Here is a 24,095-nt window from a genome sequence, read left to right as displayed (position 1 = left end):
TTCTGTTTATTTGACTCAGGGATTTTAATTCTTTATAACATGTTGCGAACAGTCCTTGCACCTGAAGCACTATTATAAGGCTTCTTCCATCCGTTGTATGCAGCAAAATGTTCATGACTAATCCCGGAGTGGTCAAAGCCTCTCAAGTAATAATAAAACTCTGGGGTGTGCAACCAAGCGCAACGAAGCAAGTATGGATACCGATTTACGATTTATAAGAAAGTTTCAGGCATCTTGATCGTCAATGCTTCGGTGAAACGTAGGTTCTGTTTATAACATCGACATTTTTGAGAAATATCAACAATGCAAAATACCCTCTGCATAGGGATGAACGATAAATAGTTTGCATTATCATCAATTCCATGGAAATATTTATTTGTATCTTCACTGCGTAAACTATAAGTTAGGTTTAATTGATGTTCCTTTGAGTTTTGAAAAGCGCTTCCATATCGTAAAACAATATGCATTATGGTAGTTTGTGTATGGTACGGTTACCCAGAGGTAGAAAAACGATAATTTTCCTGTCATCTCATGCATCACGATGTTGGCTCGTTAATATTAATCATACATACACACATGCGTATACAAATTGCATACGATCAGCGAATTTTTATTCGGGTTTTTCATGAATTTTTTTTCAATCCATCATTAATGCAAACTTCATTGCAAAGTAGGTAGGTATAAGGATGAAATTAATGCGCACAATCATGCACAGAGCGTGTGATTGGATATATCTGTGATATACGCAAGTATATAACTTCGTATAATATATACGGCACGATCAACGTACGTATAGTTATATCTCTACACTTATGAAATATCATTTACATTTTTTGTCCCCGTTTTTTTGGCTCACCTTTTTACCTTCTACGTCAACAACGTACGGACCGAGATTTATTCTTGTTTTTCGTAATTCTTTACCCTTGCCTTACGACTACGTACACGCGTGTATGCATAATGTATTTCTAGTTATACTAGGTACACTCTATCGATCCAGATATTAATTTAGATAGCACATTCGATGTGCGAGCTCGTCTCATACTCAAATATAGAACTTAAATTCGAATGAGAGAAATATTACAACGACTAAGGCGGACCTGTGTGTCTAACAATAAATGCACCATAGCATATTATGTCAGGCTCCCAATAACATTGCATTATACGGACATTACACATCGTGGAATATTTAAACATGTTTACATACTGATTGATTTCATTAGATATAGATAAAAAGGTTTATTTCTTGAAAACAAAATACGAAAAATATGCTGAACGCCCTGCGAGAGTAAAACACCTATTCGATGGAATCGAAATATGTTAAATGCCGAGTATACGGCATATAGACATTACGATTGCACGTACGAGTGACTCATAAACGCACACAGGCATTGAGAGTTCACGGTTCGTGCGGTAATTTTCGAGAGATGGCTCGATAACCTTTTCAGGACAACGTCCACCTTGCAAAGAAAGGGCTGTAGCGGAAAAGCAAGTATATACGTATATCCACTGGTCGAAACTCTATAACGCAACACTTCGGAATCCACCTCGCACACTTTAGTCTCTCTCTTTCAGTTTACCCCGCTCCCTACAATCGCTCTCTTTCCTCTCTCTCTGCACACCGTTGTCCCCTCGCTCTCTTCCTCACTCTCTCTCTCTCTTTCTCTCCTCTTCGCCGCTCCTTTTCTCTTCCTCCATCCACCTCTCAATGTCTCTCCGTACACTCTGATCGACGGCAACCGCTGACTTGCGTAACCGTACGATTACCTACCAGTGTACCGACGACCGTACGTAACTTCAAACCGGATATTCGAGTCTTATGGCCGAGAAGAAGCCGGATTTGCGACGGCGCAAAGCAGAGAAGGTGGCAGCGAGTCCAAACCATGCAGGCTCATCCTGCGCTGCAGCCTCTGCCGACGGATAAGAAACAACCTTATTTCTCTATTCCTCGTGGCTGTAATTATATGTCTTCGAATTATGAGATTTGGAAATAAAGATCTAACAGAGATGATGTACGGATGATAGAATCGACGTCCTACTATTCAAGATTTAATTTGCATCTCATACCTTATACATATTTTAACTATTCCGTTGAGATACCTTAAAAACAAAGGAAGTTCTCATTTCCTTTATAGTTCTGAAAAAAATGATCCCAAAAACAATTCCGATGATTATTAATGTACCTCTTTTCCACGGTGGGCGTTCCAACTCGTCGTTAGTTGTCCTGAGCTGTGCCTGAAGTGACACAGCAATTGCACGACCAGTTCAAGGAGACCTTGGAATCTCCCTATCAAAGTTGATCATTGATTATATTGCAGTGTGTTTAATACTGTAATCATACCTACATCTATTGTTCATGGTCGTCTTTCGGAATTGTAGCACCTTTTACAACCAATATACTTGTCGGTCGAATTACCTGGCAAATTTTTGTCCCCATGCAATAAAATGTTTATTATCGTACATGCTTTTCTGCATGATGATGTAACTTACATTACGAACTTGGGTAATAAAATATACGAAAGTATTTCCAGTCCCATAAAATGTTGTTTAGTGCTGTCATGATTTCCCAAATTGCCAACTTCACTGACCAAGTCTCCAGCAATTCGAGAAATTCTGAAAACAGTTATCTAGTAGAAACCTATATAATTTCTTTATAATACAAGACGAAAATTAGGCACAAGAATTTCTATTTTTTTTTAGAAAATTTGTTCGGTTTTTTTCTCCATTGGTGTTCGTTTTGATAAAAGAACATATTTCCTAGCGGTATATAAACTTGGGTATCTGCAAGCTTCGGCATATTTATTTTACATAACGTCGTACATGTAGAGCTCCGTCACATGAAATGATCGAACCCAACAATCTTCTGCACTATCCTCAAATGGAGACTTTGGCGATCAGTTTGTTACCGACAATTTAATGACTCATCTGTGTGGCAAAATAAAAACTAGCCTGAAAATACTTTCGGTTCGAATAATTCACCTTTGTTTACCGTCCCAATTGATATACTTTGCAAGAGGTTACAACGACTTGTTAAAAAGGTCTCAATTTAATTATGCATGAGTCCTGCAGGATAACCCAGAGAATACTTTGGTCTGTCCGAGTTGACCTTTCGTCTGCATTGAACCTCATAGAACTCGTCTACATATACACCATTTGTTTTTTTTAAGTACAAAAGTTTGACGCGCTGCATACATCTCGCAGCTCGACCGGCTACTTGAAGAATGTTTGCGATGCAGGCAAACCGAGTTAAAAAGATGCTGCAAACAAGGCGGGTAATGTACAACGAAGCTCAGCTAGCTCATCGGGAAAAGACGGCCGCAGGACCGTTCGACGGCCTGTGGAAGAGATAGTGGTCGGTGACCTGGAAGGAACGTTGACTCCATGTAGTCAATCCCCTCTTTATATTTTATTCCCACCTTAACCCCACCTCGTCTAACCTTACCCGGGATATTATTGCCTTGCTGATACTTCGGCTTGCTTCGGCATTCGTCGGTTTACCGAGGGCATGCCTGCCTATTTGTACACAAGTACCTTTGGACCTCTGTACCCCCGCTGCAACAGCACTCCACCCCAACGCCTTTGCACCTTTGCAGGTATAACACATATGAGAATAAGCCTGTAAGCTCCGGGGCTTCTTTGCCGAGCAACATTTACCGAAGGTTAAGAAGTTGGGAGAAAGAACTTACCGCATGATTGTTACGTACGTACGTACTAAAGATACCTTTTCATACTCAGGGTTCTACTGCAAGCTCATAGTCACTCTGCAGAATACTTTCCGATTCAGATTTTCCATCAGTCAGCCAAGTGATCCTGACTAAACGTTTTTTTTTGCAGAAATGGAAATGTAAATAAGGATTCGAAACAATCTTGACATTGTCGATTGGTCAATGATAAATTGATTATTTTTTAAAGTCCTTTTAAACTATGATAAAAAAATCCCTGTGATCAAAGAATGTATTGAGTCACAATTCGTTTGAAATATATTATTGTTGAAGGAACATTTCGCCTCTAAAAATTGACAATTAACCGGTTTTTTTTTCTCTACCGCCTGCACAATCATCATAGCCAATCCTGACAATAGGAATTGCTTCAGATTGGAGGGAGAGACCACGCGAGGTTTCCTTGTTTGCATAAGTCTATGCATCCACTCTCAGGCTCAATACCACAAGCACTTATAGCTTAAGGCAAAAACACTGCTTTATAAAATTTCTGATGCGGCTATTCGTGTGTGGCCAAGATTGTCCTCCTTTCAACTCTACCTCTCATGTTGGAAGTGGCGTAGACTCTACTGCGGAATTGAAGTTTACCGTTAATTATGCGAAGAAAAATTAATTGGATATTATATGTAATAAGTGTCGTTATATCCGTAATTGCTTACTATCTAATGGTCTGCTCAATTACTACTGATTACAAGAGAGAGTTCAGAATATTTGTATATATAAGCAACGGAAGTATTTCACCATTCATCGCTGATATCTTTCGCTTGATCACTTATTGGCACCTGAACTCCATGCAACTAAACTGCATTGGTGTATACTGTATAAAGCATGGCTTACGTACGGACAATTGTGGCGCATAATTTTGCATTAACAAGGAAAAGAAGGAGGAGAAAATGAAGGAGAAAAAGTAGTATACATGTACGTATAATCAATGGTGTTAGGCACAAGTAGTTCTTGGCTTTAAATATTTACATCGCAGTATACGAAAAGAATAACTGTGATATTTTGAACAGTTCGTCAGATTGCAATCAAGGTGCAGGAAAGTTGATCGCGATGCCTTGAATGAATACAAATTTTCTTTGGCGTTATGTTAGATTCAAGAGAGCTGCCGAAACTTTATACGTTGACTTTATGCTGCCGATTATTTGAGGAGTTTTATTGCATGGATTGGCGCTACTTTAATGAACGTTCAAAAGGTTCTTGTAATAAAGAATATTCTATTCTTATTCAAGTTTGGCCCTGATGATCGCGAGAATTCCTCATTTACGTATACATTTACAATAGTCAGTTATGTACACGTATATAGGCTGCAGGGTTGTTCAACTCGACGTTGTTTCAAACGTTCAGGTTTATGCTTCCCGCGTTGCTTCAGTTGAAAAGATTGAAGCAGCGGACCGCGTCTAGTCATCATCGCTCTCTACCTTTTTCCGCTCCCTTTTGACGGTCTCGCGAACCTGTCTACTTCTGTCTGCACCTCCTACTTCTCTGCCGCTAATTATTTCCGTTATTACAGTAGCAGCTATCTTAATCACAACCATATTTGACGAAATCGGACTCCGCATGAACTACAATTTTTTTTACCATGTTTTCATCTGCCGATACATGGATGAACAACAATAATTTGCCGTTTTCATTATTTGGCTAAAATGTGTGAATCCCAGGAGCATGATTCTGACTTATTTTGAATTCGTGAAAGGAAGATTTTCCGTTTAAAGCTGCTGTCTGATTGCTTAAGATGGCACTTATCACTGCTTTCGCGAGTCAAAAATAAGTCAGAATCGGAGTACTGGTATAGCACTAAGTACAATAAGCATAGCGATCTTTAACTGAAGAGGACTTTTAGACGCTAAATAAGAATCCCGGAATTTCTCGGCAGTAGTCACTAGACTCAATCTTACACAGGCATTGTGAAAATGCCGGTACCTGCAGCTGGAGAAAAGGAGATTATTAATATATTGAAAATTTGTCAGAAATATATATCCGTATTGGAGCAACTGCTCGGTTTGGTCAGGCTTGTTTTACCTTCAGACCGTAATAAAGCGACCGTCGATCAGCAATATTTTTCCGGTCTGTATCCCAATCTGTGTCCTGCATCAGATCAGATATATGATGTATGGCGATTGTATAGTGATTCATAGGTATGTGTAGTGAAGCTATGCTTAGGCAAATGAAATTACACAAGAAACTTTTCCCAGAGAGATTTATCCATGCTCTAGCACCTGAGAGCACTTGACGCAAGCGTAAGTATCAATCTAGCTAATATTCGTTTTCGTTTACCCCTCCGTCAGCATATGTCGCAGCTGATGCATACATGGAAATCCGGCATAATTTTGCGAATTGAGGATCAGCCCGAGAGATGGCGCAAAGTATCTCCAGAACAACAACTATTTGACCGCAACTTGCTTAGACCATAGAGAACGAACTGTGCATTGCCTATGGTACGGCATGCTGCCCAGTAAAGCAAAAGAGACGGAAGACGCTATATCATTTGTAGAAGAGAGACGAAATGCTCTATTACAGAGTAAGGGTTGGCGCGTTCAACAGCACCGTTGCTGTGTTAGGATTCCATACCCTATGTTAAATAAGTCAACAGAATAATAATATTGACTATAAGGAATCACAACCGCAATGTAATAAATATTACTGTGAATTTTGTTGTGATCAAATAAATAAAAAAATGAAATGAAATGAAATATTGCTGGGCTCTTAATTGTAAAGAAGCGGTCGATAAAAAACGCTCCTTTCATACGTATGTATGACAGTATTTACATTTTGGTTTTTTCAAATATCAATGTTATTGAGGTTATCTCAATTTCACTGGCATATACATTTTTTAAGGTAACTTAAAAAATTCATTTTTCACATAATTAAACAGCATGATTTTAGGCATGCCGAGAGTGAATTGCACAGCTAGAGCGTATCAAAATACGCGCTTTTTTCAGAGCCTACATTTCAAGAATTACCATGTAGTACGTACAAGGCTTATTCGTGCGCGCGTGTATATCGATATGGCTATCCTAGTTCTTTACTCGGTAGTACCCCCACCACTCCAATGTCCAGTTGATTCTGTATGGTCTAAGGGAACGATGCGATTGGTTCTCAATGCGGGGCCTACTCGCTGTGAGTCACCCACTGAAATGAGTCACCTGTAGGTAAAGCAAGCGTCCGACCCGATACTTGATTCAGAAAACTACAGAAGACGAGTGAAGTTTGTTGTGCGAGTTAGGTTAGGTTCCGTTGAATTGGCCTATTTCCACGCTATTTTGCATTTAAGTGATATATACCACACGATAGAGGCCAACCTCACGCGATGGCTGTCAAGGAAAAACAAGTTGACCACACGGAGGAAATAGAGTGGAATGTTGACAATGAAATACAATTATTTTTTGCCATGAACGGTCACAAGCCAGTAGGTAAGATATTCATTTTTACAAAATACACGATACAATGAAGAAATCAGATTCTCGTGCGGAACTAATTTCGAGGTTAGCTTATGTACAGAAATCTGAATTACAGGTATCAACAAATATTTCCACATGGTCTGTATCTGGGAAAAATTTCGCGCTGCAATACACAAAGATATTTCGTTGAAAGTTGTTTGGAGCCATCTGGAATCAATGTACGACTTAGCAGCACTGGTGAGTTTATTGGTGATTTATTTCATTGATCCCTCGTCAAATTAAATTGAATAAAATGTGTAACACTACAAAAGTTCAGTTTTTCGTTACTAGTCCTAAAAATTTTAAATAAAAATTTTGATCAATTACGTTTCAGGATGATATGGAAGATCTTCCGTTTCCGAGCAATGAGACTGATTTTGCACTTCCGGAGTCGGAGTTTTCTTCTTTGATTAAATTGAGAAAGAAGGAAGAATTAGATGTAAAAAGTAAAGAAGTCCAACCAAAGGAGAAACAGAAGGAAATGAGGAAGGATAAAGATTCTAAAGATATTGTGAAGAAAGATATTCCTCCTCCCAAAGAAGTTAAAGGTAGTAAAGAACCAGACAGGAAAAAGGAAGAGCCAAAAAAGCCTACCAGAGAAATGGATATGAAGAAAGACAAGCTTCGCGACACCAAGGATATAAAAAAGGAGCAACACAAATCTTCCAAAGGACGTCCCAAAGGAAAGGACGATGATGAAACAGGTGGGATTGCAGATTGTTTAGCCAAATTATACTTTTGTTTTAAAGGAAATATAATTATTTTCTAACATTGAACAAGAATGATTAATGCCAAGCACTTATTATACGGTGTTCCAATAGCTGTCACCTAATTTGTACATATTGTGTAATGCGCCGATCTTTTGCAGCTTCGGCCGGCAAAAAGGAAAGGAAAGATTCTGAATCAAGCCGTGATGGTCCAAAGCGAGGTGTCAAAAGACCGACAAGACAAAGTGTAGATAATACATCAAAAGCGTCGTCAAGCCCACGAGATACACCACCGCCAAAGCGACGTAGAATATAACAATCTGGATATTTTAGGTGGTATATATATCCAATTTTATCCCCATGATGTAAACATAAACGAATTGCCTACGAGTTAGGCAAAGCTTGCAGTACACATAATTGAAGCTTTTGAGGGGAGAACAGATGAATTCTTCTTTTTAAATGAACAGCTTAACATTATAAATCATAAATCACACCGTATCTTTACCTGGTTAGATTTAACAACGTACCATGTAAATACATGTAATGCAAAGCTTGCATTACATGTATTTGAATGTTTTGAAGGGAGAAAAGATGAATTATTCCTTTGAAACAAACATTTAAAACATTATAAATCAAATCACATTGTATCTTTACCTAGTTAGATTTAACAATGTACCATGTAAATATTAGCTTGCATTACATGTATTTGAAAGTTTTGAACGGAGAACAGATGAATTCTTGCTTTAAGACGTACAGCCAAAACATAAATCGAACCGTATCTTTATCTGGTTAGATTTAATAATGTACCATGTAAATAAAAGTACTACACTTTTTTATAAAAATGTATTGTACATTGACTCAACATCATACCTGTCCCTAACCATCAATGTTGGCTATTGCTACTTGTACTCGCAATCAGATGGAAATATTTCACATCACTTTTCACAAAATTCATGAATGAGTGTGCCGTCAGCTTCAAGTATCTTTAGATTAGGTCCAAGCTTGATGCAATAGAAAGTGTTACAACTGAAATTTGACACCGATCACAGAAATGGTCAAGTTAACAATACTTATCTGAAATAGTAAATCCTCGTCTTCTGATTTTTGCTGATGTATTACGTTGAAATTTTATGAATCGGGTGACTTTTTCAAAAGTAAAGTAACGGTTGAATGTTTAGCAATATTTTCAGGTTTTTTCTTGGTATGCTACACTCTGCTTGGATGTGCACAGGGCCCATCTTTGACACTTGTATGAAGTAGGAAAAATGATTCACAGGACCATTACAGGATAGTTATGATTAATATATCACGGTATTATCGTATTTGAAGCCTCAAATAATTGTAAACACAAATTTAAACTACGCTCTTACTCGTTGTCAGGCACGTATATTGAATGTTGTAAACAATGACAGACCGAGGACGTGAATGGAATGAAGGTTAAGACACGCTTATGCTAGCTAGGTTGGATTTTTGGCAGGTTAGAGCGGGTCTCACCGCATTGAATTGCGCATAAGAAAGAATATTACCTCATATGGAATTAGCTTAGTCGGTTGTGAAGTTCAAATACAGTCATAAAAATTTGTGGTTGCCAGCGAAAGATTTATTACATGTTGGGTTGGTTTGGTACAGCAAATCGAAGAATTTCAAACGGATCGGACGCCATGGTACAAAAGTGGTTGGTTTCCAATTTGGCGAGCCCAACTTCGGTGAAATGGAATACTTCTTCTTGCAGGAACCTTTTCAGTTATTCTCCATGGGTCAGAACAGTTCTATCGAAGCCTTCTAGCTTCGCGCTCGGACTCGAGGAGGGTCAGGATGTCGCCCTCACGGACCGGCCCTTTCACGTTGCGGATTATCTGACGGTTTTGTTCGCCGATGAATTCGACTTTGACTTGCGTACATTGTCCTTGAGATCCGGTACGTCCTAGGACTTTGATCACACGGGCGAGGACCACGGGTTTATCCATGATTTTATAATTTTCTCAACTTATTTCGTAGCACGTGGCTTTTATGCGACAGCACGACGTACCTCGCCGGAAGCGAAAGAGAGCGACGTTGGTTGTGCCCAATGATAATGTTTTTCGATGGCGCTACGAACGCAGTGACACAGCGAGTCAAAGCCTCCTCATATGGCCAGCTTCCGCTTTACGAAAATCTATTAACTGTAAGGTCCGATTTCTCGAACGTTAATCGAAGTTTAAATCTCAAAACTATACAAAAAAAATTTAACACTGTTTAAATTGTGTTGGAACGGCCGGCGGCCGTAAGAGTCCGTGGATGAGGGATTTGTTATTAGCAATTCTTGTTGGTGCTGGCTTTTGTTTTTGTTAACCTTTAGACCTCGGAAAGACCAAGGGTGCGTTCCGAAATTGATAAATATTACGATTAGAGCCTAGTTTAATTGGCTAGGTCGACGCTTAGAGCATATAAGGGTCGAAGCTACTTTATAATCTGACTAAATATTCCAGAGTTGAGTTATATATACCTGTAAAAGACTCTATAAGCTAACAACATTAGGATAAGGCGCACTTTCTGTGCTCACTTTCAAATGAACGTTGACATGCAGCTGTTAAAGAGTTAATATTTTTTTTTAAATTCACGCAAATAATATGATTATTGATTCTGTACATCGTATTTTATATGTACATGCAGGGACTAAAATCACTGCAGCTTACGGATCTGATGCAATTCAGTTTAACATGTATATTTGATAATTGCGTACACTTGGCGTTGATGCATTTATTTGTATATTTATGTGTATAATATACCACGTATGTACCCATTTCGTGGATAAATAATTTGCGTCCTACAAATTGTTTCCTTCCATGAATATGACCTAATTTAAGAAAAATTGCTTAAAAATATACAGTTCTATAAGTTTGGACCGAATCCAGAATAAATACAAAATAATTGAATGGTAGTATGAAATTGGTGAAGCAGTCAACTTACCCTGATTTTGATTTTACTGTTTTGAATTACTCTCTGATCTTTTAATCAGCACGGAAAGAATGACTTATATTTTGAATAAAAAAAAGATAAGGAATATGTTTTTGGGAAGTTTGAGGGTTTCTTCTTACTCTGATAAAAATATGAAGCTATATAATTGCAACGTTTTCTCATGTGTTTTCAATTTGCTTCATTATTGCACAACATTCAATTTTTGCAAACCACAACATCACAAACTCGAAACAAATTGACTAATTCCAAATTCTGAAGACTGAATCATAGAGTTCACCAGGAAGTAAAATTGGGTAATTCCTTCAAGTTTAAGTTCATTTTTAAGACTACAAGTCAGAAAGAATTCATCGGGAAGAAAAAATTATTCCTTCAAGTTTGACTAGGATTAGTTTTCATTCGGAGATTTTGAAATCTTGAATTAGTTTATTGGTTTCAGTTTAGCGAGATTGCATATTTGTTTATTGAAGACTATACATACAAACTAAGTGATAATTAAATGAAATTCTGCTTTCACCTTCCAAATGCTTATACGAAAGTGGTCTACTTCACAGAATATTTTTTTTTTTTTCCGTATTTACTTGTGCACGGTGTTGATACAATATATAAAAACTCCTATATATAAAAACGGTGTTCTGGTTCAATTCAAAATACCCAACATGGAGTTTATTCTTTTGGCACTGTGATCAATGATCACAAGCTGATCGTGAGCTACACCATTAAGTTATGACAGATCAAGATCCAACTGATCCAGATTATGTCGATTATATGGCAAGTAATCCTGCAGAGATAACTGGGTATTCGATAACAGTATTCTTCTGACTCTCCTCATATTTTTTAGTGATCACAGTGTTCAGAGAATGTATCTATATAATCATGCACTTGTATGCTTTAGGGTATTATTAAGTAATTGCATAACAATAGTTATATTCAAAATAGCATGTAACTATTTTGTTGCATATCAATTGAAAAATATTGTGGGAAAAAATTGGGCGAGATTAGTTATAAAAATGATGACCAAATAATGTGCACTTAAATATTCCATCAACGTGAGTTTACTATATATGTACAAATATATTTGTTCAAATAGAATAAACTTCTTACAGTTTACAGAATTCATATGATTTTTGCTGAAATCAAGTACATATCAGCCGATTAACCGCTACAAAATATTAGCAAATATGAGGTGGTGACTATTATACTTGTGTGCACCTCCTGGGCAGTAAAAGAGATCAATTTCCTCAAAATATCGTTCAAAAATGACGGTCTGACCTGATAAAATTTGCCGAAAATTTTAATCAACTATTCTTCGCAGGCATAATAATATATGTATTATGTATGTACATATGCATATTTTTACATGGCTATACGATACACGGATTGAAACTTTTATTTCATATTAACGAACCTACAAATGTCGTACATAATGTTCAAGTGTGATAGCACCTTTAATGTACGTACATAGTGGATAGGTCCGCAGGATATTATTATTAAAGTGACTAAAGGTAATTATAATGTATACCTAAACTGATAACATTTTTGTGTTCCACAGTATCAAGGACGCACGAAGTGTAGTGAATTATGCAATCAATTTGCAATTTGGTTTCTTCAAATACGGATAAATGACATAATCGACTACATGCTAACCCTTGCTTGCTAAATATAATCTGATCAGCATCCAATATTTCATTTATTGGTTACATAACATGCTATCGGATTTCTACACATGTAAAATGATTCAATATTAAGCTATCAAAAAAAAGACGCGATTAAATAAATTCTACTATCATTCCAAATATAGCTCCTTGTATAGTAAGCAGGTAACTCTATGATTTATTTGAGGAAAAATGAGTTGAAAATGAGATGTCTTTATTGGATATGAGTAAGATTTAATAATACTAGAGCGAGAAAACGAGGATGGTCCAATATATATATATATATATATATATATATATATATATATATATATATATATATATATGTGTGTGTGTGTGTGTGTGTGTGTGTGTGTGAATGCTTCGTTTATTGTGAAATTCTAGTGCCACAGTGGTCTCTTTAAATACCCATTCAAAATTACTCGGTTTTATATCAAGCATAATTCGGAGATCGCAAACATGGCAAAAATTATTGTCTATATTATTTAAGTTTCGTTCGTGCTCAGTGTTCCACGAATACATAGTTCAGATCGGAGAAATGTTTGAACTTCCAAGCATGACATTCCTCCAATTGAGAAGTTCAATATGGTTTTTCAATTTAATATTCTCTGTTATCTTGCTATAATAACATGAAACGTATTTGTCGAAATTGCATACCACAATATCATTACAATTGATTAAACTCTGAAACTTGGTACATGGAATTGTTTAATCTTAGAAGGGCACATATATTTTACCATAATAAGGTGAATTTTGACAACTTTTATCGCATGTGTTTGCCGCTCGAATTGTCGTTTTACTCAAGGTATTAGAAAGATGTTAGTATAGGAATTTCCATTTCTTTGGATTCTTAATTGTACGAAAATTTTAATTTCGAGTCAACAAGGTTTTGAGATCCACTCAAATCCAGTGTCCCTTTGCAGGGTGATAAGCCTTACGTTAATAGCCCTGAACATTTGGTTTGCTGCATTAATACAGTCGAAAATACGAAGCAATAATGTTGCACCTATTTAATCGCCATTGTCAACATGGTGAAGTGATGTAAAATATTCTTAAATTAATAAAAATAATTTGAGAAGAAATTATCGTTACAAGTTCCATGTTTTTGTAAGGTCTTGGCACGTTTATTAGTAGTGACGACACTTTAGGCAGTAGCTCATACTGTGTTAGTTCACGCACTGTTTTCATTGCTAGTCAGTCTTCTTGTTTTTCAATTTTAGTTTTCAGCCAGTTCTACTTTGATATGACATTTCAAAGCCTGTATGCTTACAGACTCAAGGGTAAATCGATGAATTATATAGTTCTTGGTAGTTTCAGGGCTTCTATGTACATACCGAGTGAGTTGTGACAAACCACGAGCTTAAACAATCATTCTGCATTAATATCTGCCTTGAACATAAATGTGAATCATATCTACAGTTATTGGCAGATGTCAAATAATGTGAGTGTAAAATAATTTATAGCGCTAATGACGGGAATAATAGATTTTTCGTTTATGCCGTAGATATTTATTAATATTATTAGAGAAAAATTCATTACCAATATTCTTTCACTAACCAGTAGAATCAGAAAAATAGATAAGAGTTGACGATATAGGCACGAACGCTGAACTGTACAGTGACAGATAAATTTATGTAAGAAGTAACGTTATTGTATTTTCATTATTATATTTCTGAATTGATTACTGATAAATTTTTCTTTGCACAGGTATACAGGTCTTCCCTGATCTTCAAGGGGTTCTAGAACCCCAATATCACTAAGATAATTTGTTTTAAGATATTGATTTTCCTATTTGCAGTTAGATAATACTTTGATTCCATTATAAGGTGTCTCGTCATGTAATGGTACGCCATTGTTGTGTCTACTTCTTGAAAATCTGAGGGCGCTTCTTTCTCTTACCCGATTTCTTAGATGAGTGACAACGTTGGAACGTGAATAAACATGTCGAAACAAAATAGGCCTAACAACGCGAGCGCACAACATCGATTAAACGAACAAACCGATTATCTATATGGTAGACTGTATTACTGCCATAAGTTGGTCGATAGTGTTTGCCCAGGCATCATAGGGGAAGCCGGTTTTCCAGACACTGGTGGAAAACTGGTTGCTCCTAACGACAGTTGTGTCATCTGTTGGGGGAGCTGTAGTGAAACAAATTCTCAGCATTATTATTAGGTATCAGGATTGAATCAATGTATCATTATTAATATTTCAGTTGTTGAGATAATGATCCGGTTATCAAGTAGATTTGATAACTCAAGTAGATTTGATAACTCAAGTAGATTGTACAGGTCTAAAATTACGTAAATTTTACAACAATAGAAGATACGGATAATGATTTACCTGATTGGCGAACGCAGTGCTCTGTTGTTGGTTCGGTAAATTAAAAAAAGGATTACTACCTGGAGCAGGTTGTAAGTTCTGTGTTGCCAACATTCCACTCCATCCGTTATTCGATCCATTTTGGGCAATTTGGACCTGTGAAATATTTTATTATAGGAGTTTATGGTACAAACGAAAGGAAAATGCACACTAAGACAATGCGCATTGAAACTGATGAATTAATCACTTACCATTCCCCCCATTTGATTGCCCGGTATTCCCATTGCGGTATTTTGCACACCATTTATTTGATTGATATTGTTTCCTGCAAGGTGATTCCCTAATGCTGGGTTTAATTGGGCACCTAATTGATTGGAGGGTAAACTGCCCAATTGATTTTGCATTCCCACCTGTCCTTGGACAGGGTTAACTATTCCAAGAGAGTTGATCGAATGATTTTGAAAACTGTTTTGCTGGCCAAACCCAGGGATTGCAGTCATCTGTTGTGGAAATTGTTGCGCTGTTGTTTGCTGAGCATACATACCTCCTGCTAACAGTTTGTATACATGAGTCATGAATTTATACTATGTACTCTTGACAAGAAAAGGCACCATTAATTGCTCAATTTCAGGCTGATTCGTATGAACGTTAACGCAGAACTAGCAACTCCAGAAACACTTTAACAAAAATCACATGAACCTTTCACATGAAAAATTTGCACAGCAACGTTTAAAAATGTAGGTTTACATTTCACTATTGATAATGAATTACTCACCGGAAACTCCAAAAATGCTTTGCTGTTGATTGGGAGTGGCATAGAGCGCCAGGATACTATCTTTTGTCATTTTACTCTTTTCTTGAGGTGTGGGCACAGGCTGATTAAAGAAGCTTTCTTCTTCAGTTTTTTCAGCAGAAGCTGCCGCTTCTGCGGTTGTTGCATTTGCAGCACTGTTTAAAGATGATATTGAGGCTGGTGGGGCTGATAGGAACGAAGAAAATATATCATCGCCAGATGCTGAACTGTTGGTATTGCTTTGGCTTGATGGTGCATCTGTAGATGAGAACACTTTTATTCCTCAACTATCCTACTATATATACCAACTATATATTAAGTAATAAACATCAGGTTGATAATTCTTAACTACCTAATCCTAACAAATCTAGAGTAGCGGACGGATTGGCTCTAGTTGATTTCGGGCTGACAGAACTGCGAGGTTTAGGAAGCTGCGGAACTGCTTCTGGCTTTTTTACTGGCGGTAGTGCTGTCTGTCCCCCGCTACTTTTTGCTCCCTCCTTTTTGCGTCTACGTTGTCTTTCCGCTTCTTCATCAAGTTCTTTGTCCCAGTTTACCTATTTAGATTTTCAACAGTCAATGAAATCGTTATGGAATCTATAGATGGTAAATTCATGTATCGGATATGAAAATAAGAACCTTAGGTAAAGACGGTGGTACCCATTCTTTGGCAATGTATTTCTTATGTTCATATTTTGCCCGGATGAAACTTTCCAGACTAGAATCTGACTGTGGTCTACGGAAACTGTCTGGGAGATTTGCTTCATACACAGCTCTAGCTCGGGAATTACCCATTTGCTGAAGACTCTGGAATGTGTTAAGTTGAGAAGTTATTAATGATAAATGTAATGCGCTAAGTAGTAATTTAGTGTTGAAATTAAGATGGTATTCAAAATCAAGTATCAAGCAAGCTACCGTTGAATTGAAATTTATGATACTATATTAACAGCATGTACGTGGCAAGACATATTGTTTGTCTCTGAACAAATGATGACACGCCGCTTTCTCATCAACATATAAAGCTGTTGACATAATCACTTTTTGAACGTTTCTTCATCTATATCGTAACACTATGTGCTTTATTATTGCTGTTAGCTTTAGATGGCCTTATTGGTATAGTAAATGAAATTACCACAACTTGTTCCGGTGTCCATGTGTCTAAATTCACAGACTTGACCTTGCTTATGTGAACACCCAAGTTTCTGTGTATACCAGCGCAGCGAATGCACAAAAATATCCCAAGGTTCCAACTGGCCCATCGCGGTCCTGAATCGAGATAAACACAAGTTTAACCATCTGTTATTAAGATAATGGGCATGCAAGGCTATTTTTATTTAGTAAAAATATTCAAAATCAGCGTAATCGCCTCCAGAATAAAGGTGAAAGGTTGAATCGAACAAAGCAATTTTGCTATCAAGTAGACTTAGTTTCTGGTTATCAACATTCAGGAAATGTAATGTGTACAGAACCTGATAGTAATGTTTATGAAATACTGACGAATTTTAGGGGAGGAAAAATTTTCGTAGTACAGGATTATCGTATATGAATCTACATGAAATCGGTCTGATATACAATTTCGATGATCCATAATTAGTTCGCTACGTTTCGATTTCGGGAAATGAGGACTGATAGATCCACGTAGTATAAAATCACGGCATATGACATGTACCTTTCGCATCGCAGTCAACACAATATTTATTGTCTTCATCTCGAAGCATTTGGGTTAACAAGGTCTGACATTTTTCCTGTATTTGTTTAGTACGCTCCTTCTCCAACCGGGACGTCATTTTAGTTCAATTTTCTCCCCGGATTCAACAATCTCACGGGACTAAAACATACAATCAAAAACACTTTGACACCCCAGCGTCTCCGTCAAGCTGTGGAGTGAAGTGACACCTCCATTTTCGCCAAAGACGATAAACACAAGGTATATTCGTTCGATTATTCACTTTAAGCGTACTGCATGGCGACAGAACAATAGGTCGTTCCAACTGCTGGATTGCCTTCCAATTGATTGGCAGAGCTTTGTGGTCAGAGGTGTGAAGCCTTTTAATTGGTAGATTCTATTCGATCCAACGTCAGTTGCCACTACAACGCCGCAGTGCAAACGGGCCTTAAGGCGCCGCTGACCTGGCTTGTATCAATTTTGTGACGTCATAATCACGACATTGAACTAAGGCCGCTGATTTCATTGGCTTGTTCCGTTAGATCTGACTAATGAAATCACTTACAAGTCGAGACAGCCTTCTTGTGGATCATGAACAGGCTCCTGTCACCTGAGAATTTTCTCATCGAACAGTGCCATATTTACGGGAAGCTAACAGATGATGTGGATTTTCCTAGATTGAGTGTATGCTTTTATATGTCTCAATTTCCCTGTCGGCAATGAAAAAAATTCTGCAATCGTAGAAACGGTGAATATTCAACAAGTCCGTAGTTCCGATCCGCCATGTTTGACGTGCCGTGATTTTCTTTATTTCGTCATTATTCATAATAAACATTATCAGCGATCTACGTTAGCAATAACTGAGATCAGGACTCACACTTTTATTCAAGCTACGTTTTAAAAATTTTCCTGGTCAGATCCGTATCCCCGTTCTCGCACGATTCGACAAGGAAATTTGTTCGCGTCTGACGTCACGAAATATATGCGAGAGAATATCTTGAAAGTTCGCAGTCGGTTCCATCTTTGATTTTAAACTGTGAAAGGCCGTAAAATGATTGCATCGACGACGACGTCGATTTAGTTTTGACAGGGAATGCTCAATAAATAAAATGAAAACACAATCCACTGATGCAATCATTTTACGGCCATTCATAGTTTAAAATTAAATATGGTATGGCCAGGCTGCGAGAAACAAACGAAGAACTTGAGTGGTGCCGAGTCGGCGGTTAACGACTGCGAACTTTCAAGATATACTATAGTTATACGAATATATTCAGATTTTCCTCTATTACATACGAGCAGTGACGGACAAGATGATGAAGGAAGATTATTCTTGTGCAATTTTATCTAAATAAGATGAAAAATAGATTGTTATGAAATTATATTATAAAAGATAAGATTAGCCCTATTTTCGTCTGGATAATCGAACAGAAAACGATAAGAACGAAAGATTTCGTGCACTTAAGTAAAACTTAGTTCGAGCAACAAAATTACTTTTTTGCCACCCGCAAAGAATCATTAGTCTGGATCAAACAATCCTTTTTATCAGTGTAGTAGACTGCGAAGAGTCTCTTTCAGAAATACGTCTTTGCCGAATTGTTTACTTTCGTAAAATGGTACTAGAGTTTTGACTCCGAATGGTGTCGCCTATATTTCAGTAAGCAGTTTATTTCATCTTTACACCGTAAAAAAGATGAAGATGAATGTCAGATTTATCAAGATAAACATGAAACATGATTAAATGAACTCCACTTATATTATCTCTACAAGATAAAAGTCGAGGTGAATTTATCTGTTAAGATGTTTGCCTCAAAGTTCAGATGTACGCTGATCCAAACTAATTAATTGAAGTCATGGTAAACTTGGAGTACGACTAATGACGAACCCGGCGACGGCATTCGTTTAAATCGAGATTAATCGTATCTTTTCCATTTTTAATATGTGCGGTGAAATTGAGTCTTTACATTTGATGCAACTTAATTTTTCGAAATCAGGTACAACCGCGGAAATTTGGATTTAGGAATGATTTTTAACAAGTCAATAGTTTGTTGTCATTGGAAGCTTGTGAAATGGAGCATAGGTTTGTGATTTGGTAGAATTATACGTACATATAAATTCTCAAGTTTTTTTCTCGTAATTAAAACAACAGTCTCTTTCAGAGGCGAGGTAGTGCACAGAGGGAGTTATAGATTGTTCTTACGCGCGTATCGCAATCGGTGAAGTTTGGATGACTTACGGCATATCGTTGGTAACGTTAGAGATAGCTCTAGCTTGGTGATGAATTGCTTTACTGACAGCTGTATAACTTTGAATCATTTATTATTCGCTCTCTGCGGGTCACGGCACGGCACAAGAACATTTTCACACCGCACCAAAACGCGGTTCAGCGTGGAAATGTTTAATCGAGCATGCCGTTAGTTATGTATACCTAATATGTATTGTAACTCTCGGTAGAGTTACGTAATAAAATATGGGTTTTTTGAGCTTATGAAGCAAATAAGTGACGAAAATTAGTGCTGAGAAAAGAATGTTTTATTGCAAAATGTGGTGTTTATTCGTTTACTGTTTTTACAAGAATGCTGGTTGACGCAGCAACCTTATTCATTTTAAGACATGTGAAAGCTTAATAACTACTAGATCATTAGAAAAGAGAGCAAAACGGGTGATTTCACCCTTTGTAACAGTATTATACAGCTCGATCTGCCTTGACCACTTAAACACACATTTTCTCCTCGATGTTATAAATCGGAAAAAACATATCAATGATAGAGTAGCTTTAGTGCATTACCCGCAAACCCGCAATCCTGTGGCGGGAGGTTGTATACGTACTTTATCCTGCGTCCGGACCCATTTGCACCAGTCACTCTGGTCATAGGGTTAATCCTCTAGGCTAATGGATGTGACGGATTTGAGGCTTACGTTAAGCTGGGAGCAACGAAGTCTTAAAAACAATTACCAGTGACGGGGTGGCGCGAATGGTGGTTCATGTCTTCAAGGAAGATTTACCAACCACTAGACGGGTTATATGTATGTACATATACGCATGGAATAAACTCACCCAACATCGTTTCTCTAAGAATATTCCAATATCAGAGTTGTGTCACCACACCTATTCATATCCCCTTATCACACGGTGAAGTGAGTCATAGAGGACACACAATTTTGAAAGCATTCAAGTTCCGCAGTCGCCCAAACCAAAAAGGCAGATCCCCAAATATATACATATGATAACAGTTAGTCATAGAAGATAAACTGTAATATTTGAAATGCCGAAATTGGTCAGTAGGTATGTATACGCTGACTACCACGGCGGTGATTAGGCAAAAATTAAATTCTGGGAATGCCGTTAAACCCACAGCCAGTGGCGTAGCTATCATAGGGCCAGGTGGTCCAGTGCACCAGGGCCCTGGAGCTCAGGGGGCCCTCTAACCTCATCTTTGACGGAGAAAAACTAAAAAGCATTTCGATGAATTGGCTTTTGATCAGCGATTTGAAAACCAGGAAGTCTTTAGAGTAACTATTTTCAACAATGTACTCGACCTAATAATAAATCAGTTAGATGCGCGTTTTATTGGTATGAGTGCAGTTTGTAAATCGTTCGACTTCCTGATGCCAAAAAATTTGCTTAGCTGGAATGAAACGATTTTACTCCAGAAATGTGATCAGTTTCAGAAGAAATATTGCGATATAATTGGACCGAATTTTTAGCTCCAATTTGTTAATGTTTATCATCTGATCCTCCCTCAATTGATGAAGACGTGGTCTATTCGCCAGCTTTGCAAAGAAATTATAACGAAATTTGGCGTGTTCGAATGTGACCTTACGGAAGTGTATACAGCGATGCTTCTGTTTCATACAATTCCCGTTACTTCCGCGGCAGCAGAAAGATCTTTCAGTAAACTGAAGATTATAAAAAACTATTTAAGAAACAGCATTCGACAAAATCGCCTCCGACATTTATCGTTAATTGCAATAGAAAATGAGGCGGCATCAAACTTGGATTTGAGTGAAATTATAGACGAATTCGCAAAAATTAAAGCGCGCAAGAGATTATAAATTGGGCGGCGAATTCTGTTAAAAATCGTTTTTTCCCTTAATTAATCTCATCTGTATAACAAATATTCTATATTGTCATGTGCGTCGTTGTTTATTTATTCCCTTTTTCTTCTATTAAACACATGGAGATTCTAATAGAGACGACGTATGGATTTAGCCTACTAGGGATAAGTTCAACTCACTGTTTCCTATTCTTATTCTTATCAATAATTTTGAAGGCCAATATAAGTTCAAACTACGCGGAAAGAGGGGAGGAAAAGGGCCCGATTCTTTCCCTATGCACCAGGGCCCTTGTCCCCCTAGCTACGCCACTGCTCACAGCGCATTTCTTGTGAATGTCAATTACAGGAGGTAAGATGGGTGTATAATCTGAGTACTTATCCAAGGTTTCCGTTTATTATGCGTGTGTAAATATATATTATACCCTCTCAGGTAGGTATAGTTGCAAATTACCTATCGCATGAATATTCGGCCTTACCTGAGTGAGGAATTCTTCGGGGAAGGTCAATTTTTGACAAGAGTAAAACCGTTAGGGTTCTTTTGGCGACGTTACGGCTGGGCCCAGCCAGCCATCACCAGAATTAAAAGACCTTCCTAAGCTGACCTCCTCCATCGTAGCTGTATTATGAAGGTCTAAGCGCTTAGGAAGGTCTGTCAATCCTGATGATGGCTAGCTGGGTCCAGCCGAAACGATGCCAAAAGAACCCTAACGGTTTTACTCCTGTCGAAAATTGACCATCCCCGACGAATTCCTCATTCATGTATCTTCTCGGGTCACGAAAATCCACACGTATTCTATTATACCGAAACATTGAGCTCGTGAATACGTTAGATGGTTAATTTGCTTATCGGAATCTGTATTAATAATTATAATATGATCTAACCATTAACGAATGTTCTTTTACACCTTTATTTATTTAATTTCAACGCAACATGCGCTGATTTCCGTACATAAATTTAAAGCTATGAGGGATTGTCGAATTGTTGGGCCTCGTGGCAGAATGAATCACTACTGATAACGTACATCAGGTACAACTGGCTCTGGGTGAATCACCCTCTGTAACCTTGTCTAGGTCGAGGAAAATGAGAAATGTCTGGTATAACGAGAAACTGGATCTCACGTATATCGTATATGGTATATTTTTGCCACAGCTTGGCTGTACTATCTTATTTTCGGGTATTGGTAGTAAATAGTCATTTACTGAAATGTGACTTTTGAATGAACTGGTTACCTTAAAAAGTTTAAATGAATCATGTGTAGATGAATAATTCTTTATTTCTCCTCTGTGGGTAATAAAAATTATCATTATTGTAAAAGCAGTTGTGGGTATGAACGCATTTATGAATAGACGTGCCAAAATTATTATAATTTGATCTCTTTGCTCTGATCAAAACATACAAATTGAATACGTTACACCGTTTACAACATTGAACGTTATCACAAACAGAGTTGAGGGTGACTAAGGGATTATAGGATATATAATCATTTTCGACATCATTGGTTACATACGTAATAGCCTCGGAAGGGGCAGGATATATTTAAAGTTTGTATGACCTTACAGTATGACATAGTCGGCCATTCGCATATGCAAGGAATTGAATTGAACGCTTGAAATAAAATTTGAAATATTTTTCCGCCCGCGTATGATTATAGCACAGCTGATTTTGGAAACGCATCAACGAATGCCGATGATCAAACTTGATCTTACAGACGTGATCACATGTAGCGAAATGTGCAGCAACGTTTCCGTTCCCGACGGAGCAATGCGGTCGGTTTGAAGTTACTCACGTTTGAGGGAATCAAGAGAGAGCATTACGAAGGTCTTTGTCACAGGATCGATCTTATCTTTGGAAACTTAAGTTAGACAATCTTAAATATAAAGTCAGCGGATCGTATTATAGCAGTAAAGGCAGATAAACCAAATCCACCCTCTACGGGTATAACAATAAATACATACATTCATACGTGCATAATACATGTTAGACATATTATATAATAGTAGTGCAGTATACGTCAAGATTTATATACTATAATGGTAGATATGCCACAGTTTGGCGAACGGGTATAAAATTTAAGAACTATACAGAATATACGGTATGACAGAACAGGTACTTCCACTGCAGTAAAGGTAGATGTTATGTAGCGGTAAAGTATGATATTAATCACACTCGCATGTAATTAACGAGGAAAAATGTTGCCTCCCTCTCTCTCTCTCTCTCTCTCTCTCTCAATATTTATTATGGAACATGAACCCCAGCTGCTTCTTGGCAATAAGTTATTTCACACATAGAGCTGAAGTATGTGTTGAATTTATGACTTTAGGGAAAATTGTTGGAAAATTATTGGCGATGCCCTGATGTGGCGTCTTTAATCTTGCTCCCCAAGTTACAGTTCCAGCACTTTGGGGCTCTGGACCACTACTTCTCTAGTGAAGTTAGTAGCTTCCACTTTTCCGTCATCGATTATTGGTCCAACTAATGAAACAAGTTGAGTAGTAGTGAAGGCTTGTTACAACCTTGAAGATAAAGCGGATTTATTTTCCCTCCATTTCCGATCCGTATGCTTGCTTAACAATGAATTCCATCGGTCATAATACCGTATAATTTATATCTTACTAGAGGTACTAGGCCATAAAAACATTGACGATGTGTTAGAGAAGAGTGAAAGCCAGAGTCAGTTTTTGAGAATCCCTTAGAATGTTGAAGTTTGCACAATCGTGATTCCATTACGGTAATTCGAGACACTCCTATACCCCAAACATCTGTGAGGGTAAGTCTCTTATTG

At 37.5% G+C, this 24,095-nt stretch overlaps 3 protein-coding genes and 1 long non-coding RNA gene across 6 annotated transcripts; 1 reads left to right on the top strand and 3 right to left on the bottom strand.

Annotated features, from left to right (window-relative positions):
• Nucleotides 1-2,777: 2,777 nt before the first annotated feature.
• LOC124301306 (uncharacterized) lies at nucleotides 2,778-4,461 on the bottom strand. Its single transcript, XR_006907449.1, has 2 exons — nucleotides 3,440-4,461; nucleotides 2,778-3,358 (listed from the first exon to the last, which is right to left on the bottom strand). It is a non-coding gene; the product is annotated as an uncharacterized LOC124301306 (long non-coding RNA).
• A 1,747-nt stretch (nucleotides 4,462-6,208) lies between these two features.
• Nucleotides 6,209-8,296, top strand: LOC124299706 (MRG/MORF4L-binding protein). Of its 2 annotated transcripts, none has more exons than XM_046753006.1 (4): nucleotides 6,209-7,129; nucleotides 7,233-7,354; nucleotides 7,491-7,860; nucleotides 8,025-8,296. In XM_046753006.1, the coding sequence occupies exons 1-4, from the start codon at nucleotides 7,027-7,029 to the stop codon at nucleotides 8,177-8,179; spliced, it is 750 nt and encodes a 249-aa protein (XP_046608962.1). In that variant the 5' UTR covers nucleotides 6,209-7,026; the 3' UTR covers nucleotides 8,180-8,296. The 2 variants fall into 2 exon arrangements, with proteins under 2 accessions (XP_046608962.1, XP_046608963.1); XM_046753007.1 differs by having other exon boundaries at nucleotides 7,015-7,129; nucleotides 7,218-7,354.
• A 1,145-nt stretch (nucleotides 8,297-9,441) lies between these two features.
• On the bottom strand, nucleotides 9,442-9,924 carry LOC124299708 (40S ribosomal protein S28). The gene has a single exon (XM_046753008.1). It carries the CDS (start codon nucleotides 9,828-9,830, stop codon nucleotides 9,633-9,635), a length of 198 nt encoding a protein of 65 aa, XP_046608964.1. The 5' UTR covers nucleotides 9,831-9,924; the 3' UTR covers nucleotides 9,442-9,632.
• A 3,240-nt stretch (nucleotides 9,925-13,164) lies between these two features.
• Nucleotides 13,165-17,567, bottom strand: LOC124299705 (stromal membrane-associated protein 1). Of its 2 annotated transcripts, none has more exons than XM_046753005.1 (8): nucleotides 17,258-17,567; nucleotides 16,721-16,854; nucleotides 16,228-16,395; nucleotides 15,941-16,145; nucleotides 15,571-15,846; nucleotides 15,047-15,342; nucleotides 14,817-14,951; nucleotides 13,165-14,614 (listed from the first exon to the last, which is right to left on the bottom strand). In XM_046753005.1, the coding sequence occupies exons 1-8, from the start codon at nucleotides 17,373-17,375 to the stop codon at nucleotides 14,498-14,500; spliced, it is 1,449 nt and encodes a 482-aa protein (XP_046608961.1). In that variant the 5' UTR covers nucleotides 17,376-17,567; the 3' UTR covers nucleotides 13,165-14,497. The 2 variants fall into 2 exon arrangements, with proteins under 2 accessions (XP_046608961.1, XP_046608960.1); XM_046753004.1 differs by having other exon boundaries at nucleotides 15,047-15,345; nucleotides 17,258-17,566.
• Nucleotides 17,568-24,095: the final 6,528 nt, after the last annotated feature.

Source organism: Neodiprion virginianus, chromosome 3, assembly GCF_021901495.1.
Source record: "Neodiprion virginianus isolate iyNeoVirg1 chromosome 3, iyNeoVirg1.1, whole genome shotgun sequence".
In the NCBI taxonomy this organism is placed as follows: Eukaryota; Metazoa; Arthropoda; class Insecta; order Hymenoptera; family Diprionidae; genus Neodiprion; species Neodiprion virginianus.
Note: the sequence above shows the minus strand (reverse complement) of the source record. Positions and strands in the feature narration are given on the sequence as shown.